Source organism: Rhinatrema bivittatum, chromosome 7 (assembly GCF_901001135.1).
Source record: "Rhinatrema bivittatum chromosome 7, aRhiBiv1.1, whole genome shotgun sequence".
Taxonomy (NCBI): Eukaryota; Metazoa; Chordata; class Amphibia; order Gymnophiona; family Rhinatrematidae; genus Rhinatrema; species Rhinatrema bivittatum.
Window position 1 is genome coordinate 107,952,032 of NC_042621.1, and position 19,542 is coordinate 107,971,573.

The 19,542-nt window shown below is 49.1% G+C and overlaps 1 protein-coding gene across 3 annotated transcripts in view; it reads right to left on the bottom strand.

Annotated features, from left to right (window-relative positions):
* Positions 1-19,542, bottom strand: part of ST3GAL2 (ST3 beta-galactoside alpha-2,3-sialyltransferase 2) — a 334,488-nt gene that overhangs the window by 104,541 nt on the left and 210,405 nt on the right. For 2 of the 3 annotated variants that reach the window (XM_029608903.1, XM_029608904.1), the window contains 2 exons: positions 13,243-13,308; positions 7,825-9,124 (listed from right to left, as the gene is read on the bottom strand). In XM_029608903.1, the coding sequence (XP_029464763.1) occupies positions 7,825-8,169 (345 nt within the window). In that variant the 5' untranslated portion in view covers positions 8,170-9,124; positions 13,243-13,308. The remainder of the gene's footprint in view (positions 1-7,824; positions 9,125-13,242; positions 13,309-19,542) is intronic. The other variant, XM_029608905.1, reaches the window with a different exon arrangement.

A 19,542-nucleotide genomic window follows, 5' to 3' on the forward strand; every position in this document is an offset into this window, starting at 1 on the left:
TATGTGTCTTTGAAGTTCAAGGAGCACAGCTAGTCCCCTCTGTGTAGGAGGGGAATCAGAATGTCTAACGAGACCATCTTGAACTTTTCTCTTCACAGAAATGTGTTCAAGGCCCTCAGATCCAAGATGGGGCGGAGTCCCCCTGTTCTCTTTGGAATCAAGAAATAGCAGGAGTAGAACCTCTACCCTTGCTGACGCAGCAGCAGCACGGGTTTTACTGCTCTGGCATTACTAGGATGGAGCTCCGCCCAGAGAATTTCCTGATGCGGGGACTGGCCCCACAATGGGCTGTGGGGGGGGGAAGAGTCCACAGGGATACCCAGGAAATTCAACTGATACCCACAATGAATGATGAACAGGACCAACTGGTCTGAGGTGACCTGAGGCCAGCGGTCCAAATAGGACTGTGGCCAACCTCTGACCGGGAGCCCCAATGTCAAGAATACTGTCACGGGGCTTATGATCCCTCGCAGTCAGTCAAAACCCTGTGGTGGGCTCTGCTGAGGCACTTGCTGAGGTCTGGGGGTCCGCTGCTGTCTACAGCGATCCCTAGAACCCATTTGTGGCATACGAGCATGTGAGGCCAGAGGATAATATATCCTTTGGTGGTAGAAAGACCTGCTGGAACTCTGACGCGAGGACTTTCTGGCGGAGGATGGTGGGTCCGATGTACTGGTCGGAGAGGTGGTGGAGTGACTCATGGTTATCCTTCAACTGAGCCACAGCATCCCTTAACTTGTCCCCAAACAGATTCTCGCCAGTACAGGGCAGGTCCGTAAGCTTCTCTTGGATCTCCAGTCGGAGATCCAATACTCGGAGCCACTTCATTATACGGGCGCCAATGCCCACCACCCCCACCCTAGCTACTGTTTCAAACCCATCACAGGTGGAACGCACCTTGTGTTTGCCACACTCCAAGCCTTGCTGGGTGATTGCCAAGGCGGCTTCCTGCTGTTGCTGGGGGAGGTGCTCTGACAACTCCTGAACCTGCTGCCAGAGGTTCCAAATGTATTGGGTCACGTACAGCTGGTAGAAAGCAATCCAGGCGATCAGCATAGTGCCCTGGTACACCTTCCTACCTAAGGCATTCAAGGCCTGGTGTTCCCGACTCAGAGATGCAGAAGCGTGGGTGTGGAGAACGCTTGGCCTTCTTGAGGGTAGACTCCACTACCACTGCCTGATGCAGGAGCTGATGCCTCTCAAAACCCAAGGCCTGCTGCACTAAGTAGAACGCATCTGCCTTCCAGTTTACCAGAGATACAGAGATGGGGTGTTTCTAAATCCGAAGGAGTAATTCCATAAATATATCATGGACAGGAACGGCCACTACCTCTCCTTTGGGGCGTCAACAAACTGGAGAACTTCCAGCATTTTGTAACGGGCATCCTCCTCCGTTAGGAGTTGGAAAGGAATGGCCTCTGCCATAGCCCGCACAAGTTATATCCTCCAGTAGGGACCAGGTTATATCCTCCAGTAGGGACCGTTAGGGACCAGGTCTGAGGGAAGATCCCCTGAGTCATCAAGAATCATATGGGGCTTCCTTCTCACTGAAGTCCCCAGGGACCCATGTGGAGGATCCCTGCCCAAGCCCCTCAGTTTTGGCACCAAAGGCATCAATGGGCACTGAGGTTGCCAAGGAACTGGGGACTGGACTGGGCAAACCCAGGCATGGTACCAGGGTCCCTGATGGTGGCCCCAGCCTCAATACATCGTCCTCCTCCTCAGAACCCACAATGGGGATGACTCCTGAGGGAGAAGGACCTGGTGGCCGCTGGCATATCAAGGGACCCTCGGGCACCAGTAGCTGCTGCGTTGGCAAGATGGCCAGAAGGATGTCGAGGCGCTCCAGCAACGATGCCAACATCGCAGGGGTGTGTTTCGAAACTGGGGGAGGCACTGGTGGAGCCGGTGGTTCGTTGCCCTGAAGGGCTTGAAGCACTGCCTGTTGCACCCTGTGGTCTAGTTCCTCTTCAAAAACCGCCAAAGACAAAACAGATGGAGGAGGAGGAACAGGTATCACCAGAACTTCCTCGGAGCCCTGAAGAAGCTCAGTGCCTGGCACTGATATTGGTGGGGAACACCTGGGACTCCCAGGTTCGATAGAGGTTGATGCCTCCTCTCCATGGGGGTCGCTTTGGGGGCATCACGGTGGTCACCGGTGCCAACCCAAGTCCGGTACGTGCGATGACTGTGAGCGGTGACGATGCTTCAGAGGTTTCCCATGATGCTCCGCCCAGTCTTTCCCCAGTGCCGAGAATGGAGACAATCCTAATGTCCTGGAGCACGACGCTGCCGATGATGGCCTATCTCCAGCCCCTCTTTCCTGAGAGGGCCACGGTGGAGAAATAGACAATGATGGATCCACATCCATCAGGTTCCCCCTGGCTCTTGGGCATAGATGCACTCGATGCTGGAGTCAAAGGATCAGATTTTCTAGATCCAAAGAGCTTCTCCAACTTGTCTAAATAGGCCCGATGAACCTTGGGGGTTATTTGATCACAAAACACCACTCCCAGACGTTATGCGATGCCCCCAGGCAGAGGATACAGACCTCGTACGGATCAGTAATGGACATGGTCTGTGGGCATCAGCGAAATCCCGACAACACCATGAAAAAGAGCTGGCGAGTGGTCGATGACCACCAGCCACCAAAGAGCGACACTGTCTGGAATCGACCGCAAAGAACGAAAACTTACCACGTCGCCCTATAGAAGCACCGACGGGAAAGAAGGGGGACCTGGTGCAGACAAATCACAAAAACAACCGAAAAAACTCTGAAGAGAGCAGAGCTCCACAACCGCGAGGCTAAAGCTGTGCAGAAAAGAAGAGACTGAAGGGGGACCCCGCGTGGATAGTGGCATGCTGGACAAAAGTTTTCCGTGCCGGGCTCCATCTGATGATGTCACCCATGTGTGAGGACTAACATCCTGCTTGTCCTAGGAGAATGTCTGAATATGGATTTCTTGGTGTGGGTCTGTGTAAAATAAGTATATCATCATACATTAGAGATGGTTTTGCCCTATAAAGATTTAGGAAAGAAATGGAGACAGGTGGTAACCAGAAGTACTAACCAATGGCAGGGCAGCTTTAAAAATACTCTATGAGATCATAATGAGGCCGATGTAATAAGCCACGCTGAGCTTACAGCGGGTTTTTACTCTGGTTTCAGCGCAGGTTTTTTGGTGCTAGCCTTATTCGTGTATGTAATAAGGTTTTAGCACTGAAAAACCCTCGCTAAGAAACCTGCGGTATGCTTAGCATAGGTGCATGCAAATCGCATTTAAAACAAAGCTATTAGTTATTACAAGGCAATCCAGAGAGCCATGTCAGCAGGGAGACATTTTAGTAAATGTTTTTTTAACGTGGGAAATTTAATGTCTGGATCAGGACAGAAATAAAATTCTTAACTTATGGTTCTGGTGGCCATGTTATACTATTGCTATGCCCAGTGTAGTCGTGTCTACCAAACTGGGCACAGCAATAGAATAACTTTGGCCACCAGAAATGTGAGTTTAGTCCACCTGGAACCCAGGAGTTTAATTTCCAGTGTAAGCTCTTGGGGCGGGCACCTACAGCTGAACAGTATACTGGCAGAGACAGATGTAGGAGTTTGCCTCCCCTAGACACTGTTGCAGCTGTTACGCCCCCCACTTCCCCACCCTGGTAAGGTCAGACACCAGTGAGCAGGAAGCGTAAGGCACAGTCCCACAGTTTGCTGCAGCAACTCAGACATAGATTCTGTGGCAAAAACTGGAAAAATCTGAAGCACCTGGGCAAACATTTCCATCTTTCATATTATAGAAATTAGTTTTCCACCCTTGCTTGCATCTGTATAATTTATTTTTTATCTGGTGAGGAAAAGGGATCTTAAGTATCAGTAAAGGGCTGAGATCTGAGGGGTGGGCAAAAGAGAAAGAGAGGGAGAGAAAACCAGGGATAGGAAGAAGAAAGGAGGAAGACTGAGAATGGGGTGAGGAGAGGTGGAAAGGACTGGGGATTGGAGGGAGGAGTATGAGAAGGAAAGAGGATTGAGGATGGGGGGAGGAGAGGAGAGGTGGAAAGGACTGGGGATTGGATGGAGGAGTATGAGAAGGAAAGAGGATTGAGGATGGGGGGAGGAGAGGAGAGGTGGAAAGGACTGGGGATTGGAGTGAGAAGGAAAGAGGAATGAGGATGGGGGAAGGAGAGGTAGGAAGGACTGGGGATTGGAGGGAGAAGGAAAGAGGATTGAGTATGGGGGAAGGAGAGGTGGAAAGGACTGGTGATTGGAAGGAGGAGTATGAGAAGGAAAGAGGATTGAGGATGGGGGGAGGAGAGGAGAGGTGGAAAGGACTGGGGATTGGAGGGAGGAGTATGAGAAGGAAAGAGGATTGAGGATGGGGGGAGGAGAGGAGAGGTGGAAAGGACTGGTGATTGGAGGGAGGAGTATGAGAAGGAAAGAGGATTGAGGATGGGGGGAGGAGAGGAGAGGTGGAAAGGACTGGTGATTGGAAGGAGGAGTATGAGAAGGAAAGAGGATTGAGTATGGGGGAAGGAGAGGTGGAAAGGACTGGGGATTGGAGGGAGAAATATGAGAAGGAAAGAGGATTGAGGATGGGGGGAGGAGAGGTGGAAAGGACTGGGGATAGGGAGGTTGAGGGATGAGGAAGATAGAGGAAAGGAGAGCAAAGAAGGGCGGCTCTGGTTTTGAGAAAGGGGGACAAGGGAGTAGGACATGTTGGGAGGGCGGGGGTCCAGGATCCGGAGAGAAGAGAGGGGAAAGAAGGGAGGTTCCAGGATCTGGGGGAAACAATCTGAGATGAAGGGAGAGAGAACCTGAAATGCAGTGGGTGGAGGAGGGGAAAGGAGCGGAGGGAGGCTTCCCTGCTGTGCTGTGGTCCTGCTCACATCTCCTCTTTAACCTCTCAATCTGGCACACACACACACAAATACTGCCCCCTCCCACCCATCTCATCTACACTCATCCTTCCGCCTCTGTTCTCACCCCCAGTGATCCCCATTCAGTCCCTCCTAATCTTACCAAAATGGATCCCCCTTTGCTCTCTGCGCTCCTGGCTCAACCCCTCCCATTTTGCTCCCCGCATGCTGCACGGGATCAGGAAGCAGTGGGCAGTTCTCTGCTGAGTGAGATTCAGCACAGCTGGAGGGCAATAAATCTTCAGCCAGTCTGCCGCCCCTCCCCCCAGATGTTTGCCACCCTAGGCACAGGCCTAGTGCGCCTACTGACAAATTCAGGCCTGTACACTGGCACGGTGCATCCTGGCTGACATACTGTTTAACTGTAGGGGCCCACCCCAGGGAGCTTACATTTTGTCAGCCAGCTGTAAGTGCCCACTCCAGAGTGCAAATTCTTTCAACCAAGACCATTTTGGCAAGAAATAGCATGTTACGTTAAGATCTCTGTGGTGGCCGTCTACAACTAGCTTAAAGCATAAACTCTCGGGGCCGGCACTTACAGCTGAACAGGATGCCAAAGTCAGATGCACAGCACCAAAATGCACACTGTGCAGCTAAAGGTGCCTGCCCCAGCTTAGGCTTCGATTTTTCTTGACATTTCTTGCCAAAATGACGTTGTATGAGAGACTGGTGCATCCCAGCTTGTGGAGCGCATTCTCTCATGCAAAATCATTTTGGCAAGGAATGGCAAGTATAAATAAAATAAGCAGCTCTCTGGGCATGTACCTACAACTGCCTGGATGGGCCCCCAACGGCTGAACGGGACACACCTTAGCACTGTGTCCGTACTGTCCAGCTATTCTGGAAAACAAAACCTGCAACTGGTACCTGCCTCAGAGAGCTTACATTGGAACTTTATCTCCTGGGTCTGAGGTGGAGTAAGCTCACATTTTTGGTGGCCAATGTTATCTAATGCTGTGCCCAGTGTGGCACTCCACCTCAGATCCAGGAACGAGTTAAATTAGCAACAAACCTTTGCATATTATTCAGCTGAAAGTGCCTGCCTCAGAGGATTTATATTTTGTTCAGCTGTAGGTGCAAGGCCCAGTGAGCTTACACGGGAAATATAACGCCTCCTTCGGTCTAACATGGAGTAAACTCACATCTCTGGTGGCTAAAATTATTCTATTCATGACACTGGCCCCCACTATGTTCACCCCTCTTCCAAGCAAACCTAGAAAATAATATCATTCATCAAACTGAACAAAGCGTACCACAGCCCTCTACATGAACTTTCTCCTAAAAGACCCTAGCAACCCTCATAAATTGTAACACTAACAACAAATATGTACAACTAACCCATTACTGCATTAACTGTTATTCCGTTCCTAATCTATATGTTAACTACTTATCTAATATATACTGCATTAACTGTTATTCCATTCTTAATGTATATGTTAACTCCTTAACTAAATGTATCCCATCGAAAATTGTAAACTGTTGTGATGGCAAAACCGAACGACGGTATATAAAACTCAATACATAAATATTGCTATGCCCAGTTTAGTAGAAGCAGCTAGACGCTACCTCATGGGCACAGCAATAGAATATCATGGCCACCAGAAGTGTGAGGTTATCCTTTAATCCATCTCAGGTGTTGTTTTTTTTTTAGTCTTTTGTCATTTTGTATATTTGTCTTGAATGTTTTTATATTAATTGTGTATGTACTCTTGTTATCCGCCTAAACTATGGACAGAGCGGGTTATAACTTGCGAAAATAAAATAAATAAAATGATACGGTGTTGCCTCCCCATTCCTGTGCTTTGTTAAGGGCATGAAACTGGAAGGAGTGTGACCAAAATGGCCTTGCATGCAAGACTGACACAGGCATCCCAACTTGGGCATAATCTTTTGGCAAGGCATGCCAACCGGCATCGCAAGGCAAGCTCTCTGGCATGGGCAACCACAGCCATTAAGGATGCACAGCGCCAAAGGAGGCCTCCCTAGAGAGCTTACCCTTCGATTTCACTTGGCATGCCCTGCCCAAATGGCCTTGTATACGAGATTGGCTCTGGGCATCCTGACTTGGGGACAATCTTGCATGCAAGGTCATTTGCTTACACTCCATCCAGCTTCAAGCACTTACCTCCTTACTCCTATTACAAAAGCACTTTTCAAAAGCGCTTTTCTGCATTAGTGCGCAATTTTCAGGTTAACTCATTTTAGCGCATTTTTTTCCATTTAGCACGATTTCTTTTTTTTTTTTTTTAACTCCTGCTCGATTTGCATCCCATTAGTTTAGTGCATCCCGCAGGGACCCCTGTTTTTAATGCACACGCTAAGTAAAACCCGTGCTAAAACCCAACTCCGATTTTGACAGAGGTTTTATCACATCGGCCCCAATGTCCTCTGACCTCCCTGAGGTTTCAAGTGAACTGAACTGAGCCGGCCCATCTCCCTATAGGAAAGAACAAGAAGGGGATTCTAAGGCTGGGGCACACACAAGGCATGGTCTGGGAGGCCCGCTGCCTGCTCTGCTATCTGTGGCTCACCCGCTTTAAACGTTATTAGTGAGGGAACAGGCACAGTGATCTTATAAAAGAGCAGTTTCCCCTATAGGGGAGCTAGGCTAATAAAATGAAAACCATTATAATTTCTCTGAAGACTAGGGACAGGGTCTTTTGGTTCTGGGGAGAACTGAATTCTTCTCAACTTGCACAAAACAGAGACGCTTCATGGGCCAGAGAAGAGAAGCAATGGGACAAAACACACAAAACCCCCTTAGCAGTGCAAAAGTGGAGATCGAGAAGGATCTGCAATTAAAGGGTCGCAACAGGGCAAACCCGAGTGCGGGCCCTCGTGGTTCTCCATCTATCGTCAGGATCTGTGTTTGTAAGGAAAATGCAATTAAAAAGGGGTTTCCCTCACCTTCCACCACCTCAGCACGTCCCAGGTCAGGTCCATGTTCTCCAGGGTCCAGACCGGAGAGATCTTGTCGTCGTAGTGACTGTCGAACCACTCCGAGACCCCCAGGTCCCCCACGCAGCGGCGGTGGCAGGAGCAGGTACGGAAGGGGGGGCGGCCACGCTTCCCCGGGTGCTGCAGCCCCACGTAGCCGGGCACCAGCCTGACCCGGGGGCTGCTGCCCACGCTGTCCAGGTCCAGGTAGGGCAGGCTGGCAATGCTGTGGTTGGAGTAGGTGAACAGCAGGGACATGACGAAGGCCAGCAGGAGGCCACTGGAGAGGAACCAGACTCGCAGGGAGCACTTCATGCTGGCGGTCGGGGTGGGGCTGGGGGTCACTGCGCCGGCCCCTTTGCCAAGGATAATCTGCCCTCCTTCACTATCTTGGCCACAGTGGGAGAAAGGGCATTTGGCACAGGGAGTCCATAAAAAAGAAACAGACGAACCCTGGGCATCTATTCCCTGGCTAAAAAGGAATAAATCCAATTCCTTGATTATTGTCTGTGACCTCCCCCCCCCCCCGGTGACCTCCCTTAGCTCTCTTAAGAGAACAGCGGCGGAAAGTCCCCTACCACTGACATTCAATTTAGGAAAAGGGGACCCCGCTGACCCTGCATGCCCCACGCGCCCAAGAGCCTCTCTGGTGTCTCCAGTAAAGTTTCACTGTAAAACTGGAGACGCGAGCATGTTTTTAGTGTCTCTTTGGTCTACTGAAGGAGACGGATGGCTGACCCTCCAGGCTCTTTCTTCCCGTTCACGCTGATTATGCCCGATTAGGAAGCCCATGCCTACCATCAAAAGCAGCTGCTACAACAGGGGGTCTGTCCAGCGACCAGGCCGCAGAGCTCGCAGCCCCTTCTCTTCCTGCGGAGGGGGAATCCAGGCGCTTCCTATCTGAAGGTTAGGCTGCACATCTTCCCAGCATCCTTGCCAGAAACCTTGTCTGCTTCCCTCCCTGCCTTTCCCTCTCCGAGATGCTGTTGCCTAGGAGATGGCCGAGCTCCTCTCCCCCTGCACGCACTCTCCCAGATTAAAAAGGGCCCAGGAATGTCAGCTTGCGTGTCCGGCCGGGCTCCCTCTTCCACACGTCCCGGGGGGATACATTCCCAAGTGGGCCAGGCACCTCGTCACCAGAGCGGACCGCTCCGCTCCCCAGGGCCCAGGTTTAGGACCTCAGTCTCTTCCAGCCTCTTCAGCTTCTGCTTGAAATCCCTTGGCAATCTTCCCTTGGGCGGTCTCATGCCAGGAGGAAACAGATTAGGCCCTGAAATTGAGCAGAGAGAAAAAAAAACAAATAACTACACTAATACTTTTCAAATCTAAAAAGGAGACCAGTAAAAGCACACCATGAAACTTGCTTACAGAGCAGATATAAGTAATAGTCATCCCAGAAAAGAGGATTAAACGCACATAGACTTCTGCAGGGAAATGCATATGGAATGAGCAGCCAGCTTTAGGGAGGCACAGAGTGTGGAGCTAGAGGATGAAGCTGAGCAAAATCGCCAAGGGGAAAGCCGCCTGCTCCTCCATGGTCCAGCCCCACTGGATCCCACTTTTACAATCAGATGAAAGAAGATCTAAGCGGGCCCAGCCAGGGAGCAGAACTACAACGAGAGGTGCTGCATGAGCACTTTTATGCATATTTATGTCCCCAGGCTAGGGAACGAAGGAGCGGAGCGGCATTAAGCAGTGGAGTATTAACAAGCATACCAAATCATTTTCTGAGGTCTAGAACTCGTAATGATCGGAGTATGGTTCTTATTACCCTGCTCTCTCTCCACTCTCGCCTTTGGACACTGCCCTACAGTTCTAGCATCAGGTGGGTGATGCCATGCCATTCCCCCAAAGATGGGTGCGGGCATACTGCTACATCAGAATGAAGGATGATTCATGCACCAAACATTCATTTATTTATTCTACCACAGTGGTTCTCAACCTTTTTTCCCCATCATGACACACCTGACACAAATGTGCGAGACACGTTGCACAATGCATTTAAGAGCTATACAAAAAAAAATAAAAAATCCTAGATATTTTATTGTTGAAAATGATGCAGGAGAAAGATAACATTCTTTAATTTCAATAACTGCTTATAAAATATTATTAAATGTTATTTTTTTCACAAACATTTAATCTTTGCTAACCGCATCAGTGAGAATCTGGGACTGATATGCATATGCAGTACACAGGTTTTCGAAACAGACCTGTTAGGTTAGGTCATTTTGTGCTGTATGCAACTGTAATTTTTATGAAGTATGTTTTATCTTGTAAAACTCTCATGCACTTCACTATCAACCTCATAAAGTTCTGACCTCTTCTGGAGTTTATACCGAGCAGAGTTGGGAAATTTCCCCTTTCAACTCACCATACAAAAAAATACATTCAAATTCTGATATCCCCTCAGTCATAGTACTTCCAAATCCCTTCCCTGCCAACCACTTTTGTGAATTAACTTGAAAACCTGCTAATAGACATTTAGAAATTATCTAGCATACCAGCCATGCCATAAGAGCACTAACACCCAGAACTTGAACAGCAACAACCTTACCTATGAAAAAGCAAGGCTGCAAATACAGAACCCAGTACTCTTACTATTGGAAAAACAAAGCCAGACTGCTCTAGATCCCTACACAGAATCTACACCCTGGTTAGCAGAATCCCTCACCTCTGTCAAACATGCAGCCTGCAGACTGACACTTATATAATACAGAATAAAAGACCATAAATTAAAAACAAGCATAGAGAGAAAACCAAACTCCAATGAGCGAGAGGGGGAGGTGCAGTGGGATGGCGGGGCAGGATACAGCATGCCTGCAATATTTATGGCTTGGTGGCAGTGATTGCCAGGGTTGAGGGAAAAGCAGCAACAGGGAGCAGTGATGAAGAATTTTAAGTTCCAGCTCCTTACTGTGCACTCTCCAAGCAAGGGCTTGCTATGTCAAATTTCTGGGGACGCACCTTCCACCCCTGGGTGACTCACTGGTTGAGAGCCACTGTTCTAGAAGTATAATATTTCCTGTGCTGGATAACGTCAAAGGGGGATAATCTTCCAATCCCCTCCCCACGCCACAGTTCCAGGGACCAGCTTTAGGCTCGGCCTTGGTTTTAGAGAGGAGGTGGATGCGTGGGCGATCTCCCTCCCCAGAATCTAACACGCATCCTGAGCAGCAGACTGACGAGAGGTGCACAAGAGAAAAATCCCCAGAAGTGGCAAGGTCAAGTCACGGGCAAATGCTTAACTTCATAAAAAAAAGATACAAACCAGTCACAAACGCGCCAGAGTGACTTGCTTAGAACGCCCTTGAGGTATGGAGGTTTTGCCCTGGCCCACTGCTGTTTTGCTGGTCTTCTAATTTTCATGCTATTTTTCTAAAACTTTATATATCTTTAACTGCAGTTCTTTGCAGGTTGTGACACCTTTAAAAGGACCGACAAATACATGTTGCAAGACTTCAGCTTTAAAGACCTCACAGGCCCCTTCTCCAGATGTCCCTCCACAAACATGTGAAGAACAGGTTTGCGATGTCTCAAAAGCACAGGGATTATATTCTTTTTTTTCACTTGGTATCACAACCTACAGATGATATTTCAATTTTCTTCAGGACCAATCCAGCTACTAGAGCTCTATTTATAGATCCAGTGCTCCACGTGATTTCCAGCAGCAGGCAGCCAGTTTGTTTAGTTTAATTATTTGATCATCTGCAATTCCTCAAAGCGGATTACAACAAAAAAAATACCTCTAATGCACATAGACTTATCCCGAAGGATGTTCAGATCTCCATGTTGAGTATCCTCCCTGCAATCCAATACCCCATTCCTAACACTGCTAAGATCTCCTTGCTCAACTGTCTGTCCCATATTGCAAAATCGTTTTTCGGTTCTCCCGAACCATTCCGAATTAGGCAATTTCATTGACATTGCCTAATTCGGGAAAAACGATTGCACATCCTATTGAAAAGCACTAGCTAGGCAGATCAGGAGTCAAAATCCCCCCCCACACACACACACACACACAGGTATCCTGGGGGAACCTTGTTGTTCCTTCAGCCTTTGTGCCCCAGAAACCTCTCTGGCACGGTGTCTGTTTCTGGGACATGATCAATTTCCTCACTGGCAGTACTTCGACAGGGTATGAAAAATGACCCGCCCCAACACAAACACAACAAGAAATAGAATTACAGAGCCCTGGCACTTACTATCATGGAGGCTGATGCAAAAAGCAGAGCGTCAAGACTGTGCACTAGAATTCAGCACGCAGTTTCCTAACATGCAAGTTAATCTTTGTGGGGTTTTGTTTTTTTTTTACTCCTGATGCAGTAAATTAATGGTACACTAATGCACTGACAGTTAAAAAAATGCACACAAACTACAAAATGCACACACAGGAAAGACTTCGCACACAGAACAAGTTTATGTGCAGAAAACATGGTTTGTGTGCACAAATCACATTTTCCACACATATGTGTGGAAAACATTGTGTGGACAAAGCATGAATTCTACATATAAAATCCCAATTTGCGGGCCCAGCACCGGAACTCCAGCTTCTGCTGTAAACTAACATCAGCTCTGATAACTGACTCCACCTCGGACTAGGAGTTAAGTTTCCAGCACTAAGAAAACAGGAATCAAGCCAGCCTACCTCTCTGCATTGGGGGTTAATACCTAATGCCTTCGTTAGCATGGGGATTTCCATGCCAGGGCGCCAACTTAAATGCACAATGCTGTGAGCACAGTTTTTAGGTGCAAACTCCTTGCTGCATCGGCAGTAGAGTTTGTGGATTAAACTGTATGTTGTGCCAAGCGTATCTTTTTGCATCAGCCCCTTAGTCAGAAACAGCACAATACTGCCAGGACTCTGTCAGTATAAAGTAAAGGACAAGAAGGCAACTGGGTCTTGAACAGTAGAGATATCACCAAACCCCCCACACACACTGTCAGGCGCAGATCAGAGGGCACGGACAAAGAAGTCATATATCCCTGCACAGAGTAAGAAGAAAATCTAGCTAATGCAAGGATTTACATCCTTATTCTGGGCAGATCGCTCTCGCACAGGCCCCTTTTCTCCTGCACGCTCCACTCGCTCTCTTCGTTCCCGGGGCCTGAGAAATACAAACTACACTTACTCCAGGTCCATTACCCTTGCTCTGAAGAGGAGTGGTGCAAAACAGTCTAGTCCAGCAAGGTGCAATCCATTTCTTATCCAGAGTCTCTCTCCAGTTCTGCTTCTCTGGGTGAGACACACTGTTACAGGGCAGTCACTGGACAAACTGACACTCGCCTTTCCCTTATGGACGCACAGATCTGCAGACTGACTCAAAAGGGCAGCGTGGCATGGTATGGCATGACACTGCCCCCGCCAGCTTTGTGCCCCAGGTCACCCACCTCTTCCAATGGCGCTGCCCAGGAGTTCCCTTCAACAGATCATCGCTCCAGTTCCATCCTTTGGCTCTGAAAAGTAGAGGTGAAAGTTACATTCATATCTTCTCCCAGTTCTTTCCTCTCTCTTCTGCTCTGAGGAACAAAGATGCAAGCCACGCAGACAGAAGGATCACTACTAGTTTGAAGAATTCCTTTCTCCCAATGTCACAGAGAGATCATTAACTGTAAAGCAGAGGATGCAGTCACGTGCCACTCTTTTTCCTATGCCATTGGGCTGTATGGCCCCAGGTGCTCTCTCCAGACAGCTTTATTACATGGATTCCCAGTGTAAGCCTTTCATACACTGGGTATTTATTGCAGCCTTTGCACTGCTTTCTTCCAAATGACATGGCTTTTATAAATTCAGCTGCTCAGACTGTGAAAAATGAGCTAGCAGGGTATATGCATGTAGAATCAGCAAACACATTATATCAAAGACTGCAGGTGGTTTGGGAGAAAACACTTATATTAATTAAAAAAAAAAAAAACACATGTTGGTTTTATCCTGTAAGTAGTTTTGCATACTGTAGCATTCTCTAATGTTGCAGGAATGCCTAGATCTACAGGATTGATTACACTGCTGGGAGAGGCCGGGACTGCAGAAGCACGAGCATCCCTATAGCTAGGGATTCCATACAGGATCTCCCACTGGGAAAGGCAGAGAATACAGGTGCAGTGAGCTCCTCCTCTTCCACCCCCCCCCCCCCCCATTTAGCCAGTGATGCCTGCACCAAGAAGCGGGACCGCAGAAGCAGTTAAGCTCCCCCCACAGCCAGTGCTCCTACTGTCTGAGACAGATGGACAGTCATTACTAACTTAAGTTCTCCCTTTAACGCATTAGGAAATACTTTAAAAGGCTGCTGCCCCTTGTCATCTCCATTTCACATGGCTGCTCCTTTCACCCACTTCGCAGTATTCTGTCCAGGAGGCACAAAAGCCAGCATCTTCCCATTTCTCTCTCTCTCATTCAGCATATATGTTCAATGTTCCATGTAAAATGCACCGGTCGGACCTACCAGACCAGGGCAACTTTTCGTTTCATGTAAACCGGATTGATTTGTATTTCATACAGGAATCCCGGTATATAAAAATTAAAAATAAATAAATGTAATCCTTCAGAGTTTAAGAAACTCGGACAAATCTTTCCTGTCTGCGGGTCTCTGACCATCATTCGGCCCCAGTCACCTGCCCTAGAGAGACAACATCACGTGCACGGATGCCAGGGTGGGAGGGAAGCCGCCACGAGGCATCCGAAACCGACGCCCCCCCCCCCCCCCCCACCCCACACGAGGCAGCGGATTTCCAGGCACCAAACTCAAATCCACCATCCGCGCTGATCCTTCCGAAAACCCCCCCTAGCGCTGGAGCTCCCTGGCAGGGCCGCCACCTCTCCATGGTTCCCGCTGCTGATCTTAAGGAAGCAGCCATCCCCTCACCTCTACAACGACCCTGAAAGTTGCACTGCAGGCCCAGGCTGCTGCTAAACACGAGCCATTCCTTAGAAATAAAATTAAAATACAAAAACATTTTTACCACATCCAACTCCCGAGTACATGCATGTGGCTCTGTGTTACCCTTCACCCCCCCCCCCCCCCCGACCTTGGCAGGCCGTTATCTTGTACTGAGCAGCCGCCAGCTCCGATACTGCTCTCCCGTAAAACCGCCCGCGGTCTCGGGCTGCGGCTCAAGATCGGCCACAGATCAATAGGGCGACCACGGCATGTCCCGCAGGCAGGCTGCAGCTCCTGCAAACCCCGCCACAAGTTGCTTCAGCCTGCAGTGTGACTGCCCGCCCAAAGAAACGGTTTCTGAGGCCGCCCTGAAGAACAGTTTGCAACAGCAATAAGAAACAGTCTTTCAGCCGAGGCCAGAGTGGGGGGCAGGGGAAGCAGAGCGTACCCGGAGGTGATGGGGGAGGGGGGTAGGTGGCAGCTGAGAGCCGCAGAGCTTTCCTGGGGAGGGGGGAGCTGGGAGAACTGCAGCTCTTAGCTGGAGGCGGTGCAGGGGCTGGGGGGAAGCGAGTGCTGGTCCTGTGCGAGAAGAGCAATGAGGCTGTGCAGGAAGGGGAGAGACAGCTGGGGGTGGGGGAGTGCTAGGTCTGTGTGAAAAAAAGAAAAACATAGAATAGGAGAGATGTCTTATTGTGAAAGGCATTTATTCCCTTCCATCAGTTACAATTAGTTTGTCCTATGTTAAATATCTACTAGGGGGGCAATAATTCAGCTCCATTGTGGGAATGGTGTAAATACCGCAGCTAGTTTTGACCCACAGGTATTGTGCCAATAAAGCCAAGCTGTGCCGTGATCATTGCCACAGAGCTCTGCAGCTGCCTTTTCCTGCGGGGACTTTTTCCAGGCCACGCGACGTGCAGCTGCCTCGCCCGGCCGAATCCTTCCCCTGGGAACTCCTCTGCATTGTGCGGGCCAGAGTATGCGCGCTGCGGCACAAGTGCTTTGGTTACCTGCACAGAGGGTGGGCAGTTTTCAAAAAGCCCATTTCTAAAAGGAAACACACTGCTTTGCCTGCAGAAACGGCTTTGACAAGTGCCCCCCAGAGCGGGTAATTTTCAAGGATGGGAAAGTCTGCGGGTACTTTTTATCTGCAGACGGTTCACAATTTTCAAAGTAAAAAAAACGTATGCACATATTCGCTTTGGAAATTCTTGGAGAACATGAAACTCCCCCACCTAGAATTACACCTGCTCCTGGCAAGGCGTGACTCGTTTGTGCGGATTTACGGGCATGCTTCTTAACATCTATAGTGTGCACTTAAATCCAAACTCTGCCTTTTGGGCCGAAGCAATACCATGCAGGCAAAAAATGTGCGTCCAACCTGGATGTACGTTTTTTGAAAGCGCGCACAACCCCTCTCCTGGGCACTCCAAGTAATACTCAAATGAGGGACATGCAATGGATAAATTAGGAGTCCCTAGCATTGAGTACACTGGAGGAGTGGCTGTGCCCTGGTAAGGAAAATGATTTTCCAGGCACCCGTTTTCCTAACCCATGCACAGCCACAGGTTAGGAAAGCAGTTGCTCGTAAATTGAGCTTCCCTTTTCCTAACCTGACCGGTCAAGATTTTTTTTTTTCATGTTGCAGCTTTCTGCGGTTCCTCCTGCTTAGCATTGCAACGATATTAAATAGGAGGAACCACAGAAAAGCTGTATTTATTTGCTCTTCTGAGCATGCCTTGGGGTGCCTCAAAACTTTACACCAGCTCCGGGCTGGCGCTATTTATTTATTTAAAATATTGAGGGTTAAAATGTGCACGTCGGGCACACTTTTTTTTTTTTTTACATTGGGGCGTACTAGCTAATAGCCTCATCAACATGGCATTTGCATGTGATGAGCGCTATTTCTACGCGCCGGTATGGACGCGCTAATCCCGTGCCCAGCCACGCTGAGCTCAGCGCCCAACATTGCATTGGCTCCTATGTGTGCACAAAAGTCGAGACAAAATTAAGTGCTCGCTTTCTGCATGCAAAGACCAGCAAATTTCTCTGTTCTATGCTCGCAAATTTCTGTGTTCTACGTGTACACATGAATCACAGATGTGGGTGGGGGTGGGGGAGGGGGTGTATTAATATTCAAGTGTGTGATGTGGCTCTCCAAATATCTTGGTCAAAGCCAAAATCAAAACCTGGGTTTTCTTCTTAGCCCTGGCCTAGTCTAAAGACGACTCAAAATGGGACAAGGACACAGAGGCATGCATAAAGTCCTGCTCGTCCCCGCTGCACTGTACAAAAGTTGCTTAAGAGAACAGCTGGCTTTGCAGTTCTTCGGCATCTGCACCTCCCTTTCCCAAGGTCCAGCTCTGGCTCCAGCACCCCCCCACTGCACTCGAGGACAGCCAAGGAAGGTAGAGCGCAGGGTGGGTCTCAGTTCAAGCAGAGAGGCCAACACTCGCAAACGCAAGTATATGTGGAAACCAGGTGGCTGCGAGCTAACTGCGCTTTTGACATGCATATTTTAGCTTTTGTGAATTTTCATAAATAACCATGCTAAGGAGGTGTAGAGAGAAAGAAAATTATGCAAAACACCTCATTACCTATTTGCGCACAGATAAAAGAAAAATGCTTTTTTTTTTTTGCGAGAAAATTAACTGCACCTCGAGAGGCTTAACGAAGGTTTTTGAGAGAAGGCCCTTAGGTAAAGGGCTCACGTATTTTACCTTCTGGGCTTATTTGCACATCATTAACATCGCCTGTTAGTACACCCGATAAACGCAGGTTTTCATGTGTACTTGGATGACCTTAAGTGCCTTTCAGTACACCGGCCTTAAAAGAGAGGTTGGAAATCAGAGAAGTCAATATTCCAAAAAGGGCCGCGTGCCTAACTTAGGACCTGACCCACTAAGGCATTTCTCTCATTCCGTGAACGGATTGGGAAAAAGGATTCTCGTAAACTCGAGCGTCTGTTTCCCTAAACTGCGCACAGCCACTTCTCCTGGGCGCCCGAAGCCGAGGAGGCTCTAAGGATGCACAGGTACCCCTAGCGCCTCCTTTTTAACGCAGCAGCTCATTAGCATACTGCATCACAGGCCCAGGAGAGGTGGACGGGCAGGCATTAGGAAAGCAGGCACTCAGTCGTGAGTGCCCATTTTTCACCCGCACATTACATTGGGCCTGTTATGTTCTTTCCCACTTGCCTGGCTTCAAAGCATTAGTGGGAGGGGAGGAGGGCGGGCAGACAGATCCCCATGATCTCCCCCTCCCACCTATCTGATGGGCAATAAAAAAAGAAGTGATCACACCATTGGTGCGTGCCAGCAGGATAGTATTAGTGGAGGGGAGGGAGGGAGAGTAGCTATACCAAAAGTATGCTGGTGGGATGCTGAGTCAAGAGGACTGAAGGCCTGTTTCTCCCTGGAGGGGGGGGGGGAATATTTAGGGGGCCATGGGGTCAGAGGTTAACAAATGGTGAGGGGAACTCTGCAGGGGAGTTATGGAATGGAAGGAAGGGGATAGGGAGGGCAGCCTGGTGCCACTTTTTTTTTTCTCTTTTTTAATACTAGCCAGACAGAGGAAAGGGGGAAATCACAGGTGGGTGGAGGGGAGCTGTTGCCAGCAGATCGGCCCTCTCAGCCCCAGCCCCTGCTAATACGCTTTATTGGGGACAGCAGAAGGAGGATTTGGCCTACCAAATTTGGATGCAATGTGACAATGCCTAGATTTACCCGGCCAGGTCAGACAGCTAGCAGTGCCCATCGGCGCTACCCACCTAACCTTCTCCCCTCACCAATCTCTACCCCCAGGCCTGCCCAGCAGATAAAATACAGCCCCTTGGTGAAACGCAGGTGACTAAATTTAGCTGCTCAGCCCATTCAGTTTTCAAAGGCTTTCATCTCTGGAAGGCTGCTTCTGACAACAGTTACAGGAGGAAATATCGGCATCTCCATTTTCTACCGCAGCTAAAACCTGCAAACGCAGCCTGTTTCCCAGCAGAAGATCCATCAACGGTGCTTGCTGGCTGAGCAGACAGGTCTCACTCTTCACTTGCCCTTCACAAAGAGCATTTTCGAAAAGATCTGATTATTTCTTGTGGCCGTCTTTCCCCTTCCCCCTCAGCTACACAGAAGACAGGATTCTGTACTACAGAAATAAAGATGAGTCAGATTGCTGGTTCAGGTAAGGAGACCGGTACAGCTGTTAAAAGCTTTTGCTCGTGTAGCAGGGGTCCCTGTTTGGGTTGTCAGCTGCATCCGGGGCGCTACATTTACTGGGGTTCAACTTCGAGGACCTCGGGCGTATCTAAGGAAAACTCCACTGCTCCAAACCTCTGTACTCTGGGGTGCCACCTAGGTGCAGGGGGAACATCAAACACAGGTGCCAGAAGCAAAACTGAAAGGGCAGAATCCACCTTGGTGTTCAAAGTATGGAAACGTTAAACTGCATAAAAATCGTAACAGTCAAAAAAAAAACTGTGGTTTCTTGTGTTCCCTGTTGCGCCACCATCCAGGCTTAGTGATCCCTTCCTATTGGAGGGCTGGGTACTGGGAATCTCCAGCATAAACTAGGAAAATAGGAAGTTTCAAAATCCAAAAATAGAGTCCGCGATGATCACAATCTCTATATGCCTTCCTTGCTCTTGCTTTTTGCACTGCAGCGTGGGCTTAAAGATCAGCGACTCTCGGCCTTTCCGGATACAGAAAGAGAGGGCACCCCACCTTCCAGGCTGGTCAAGTGAAAGTCCAAGAATCCTCTTCAAATCTAATGCAGAGTCCTTCTCTTCTGATCAAAACCCCAAGGGGAGAGGCTCTGACCA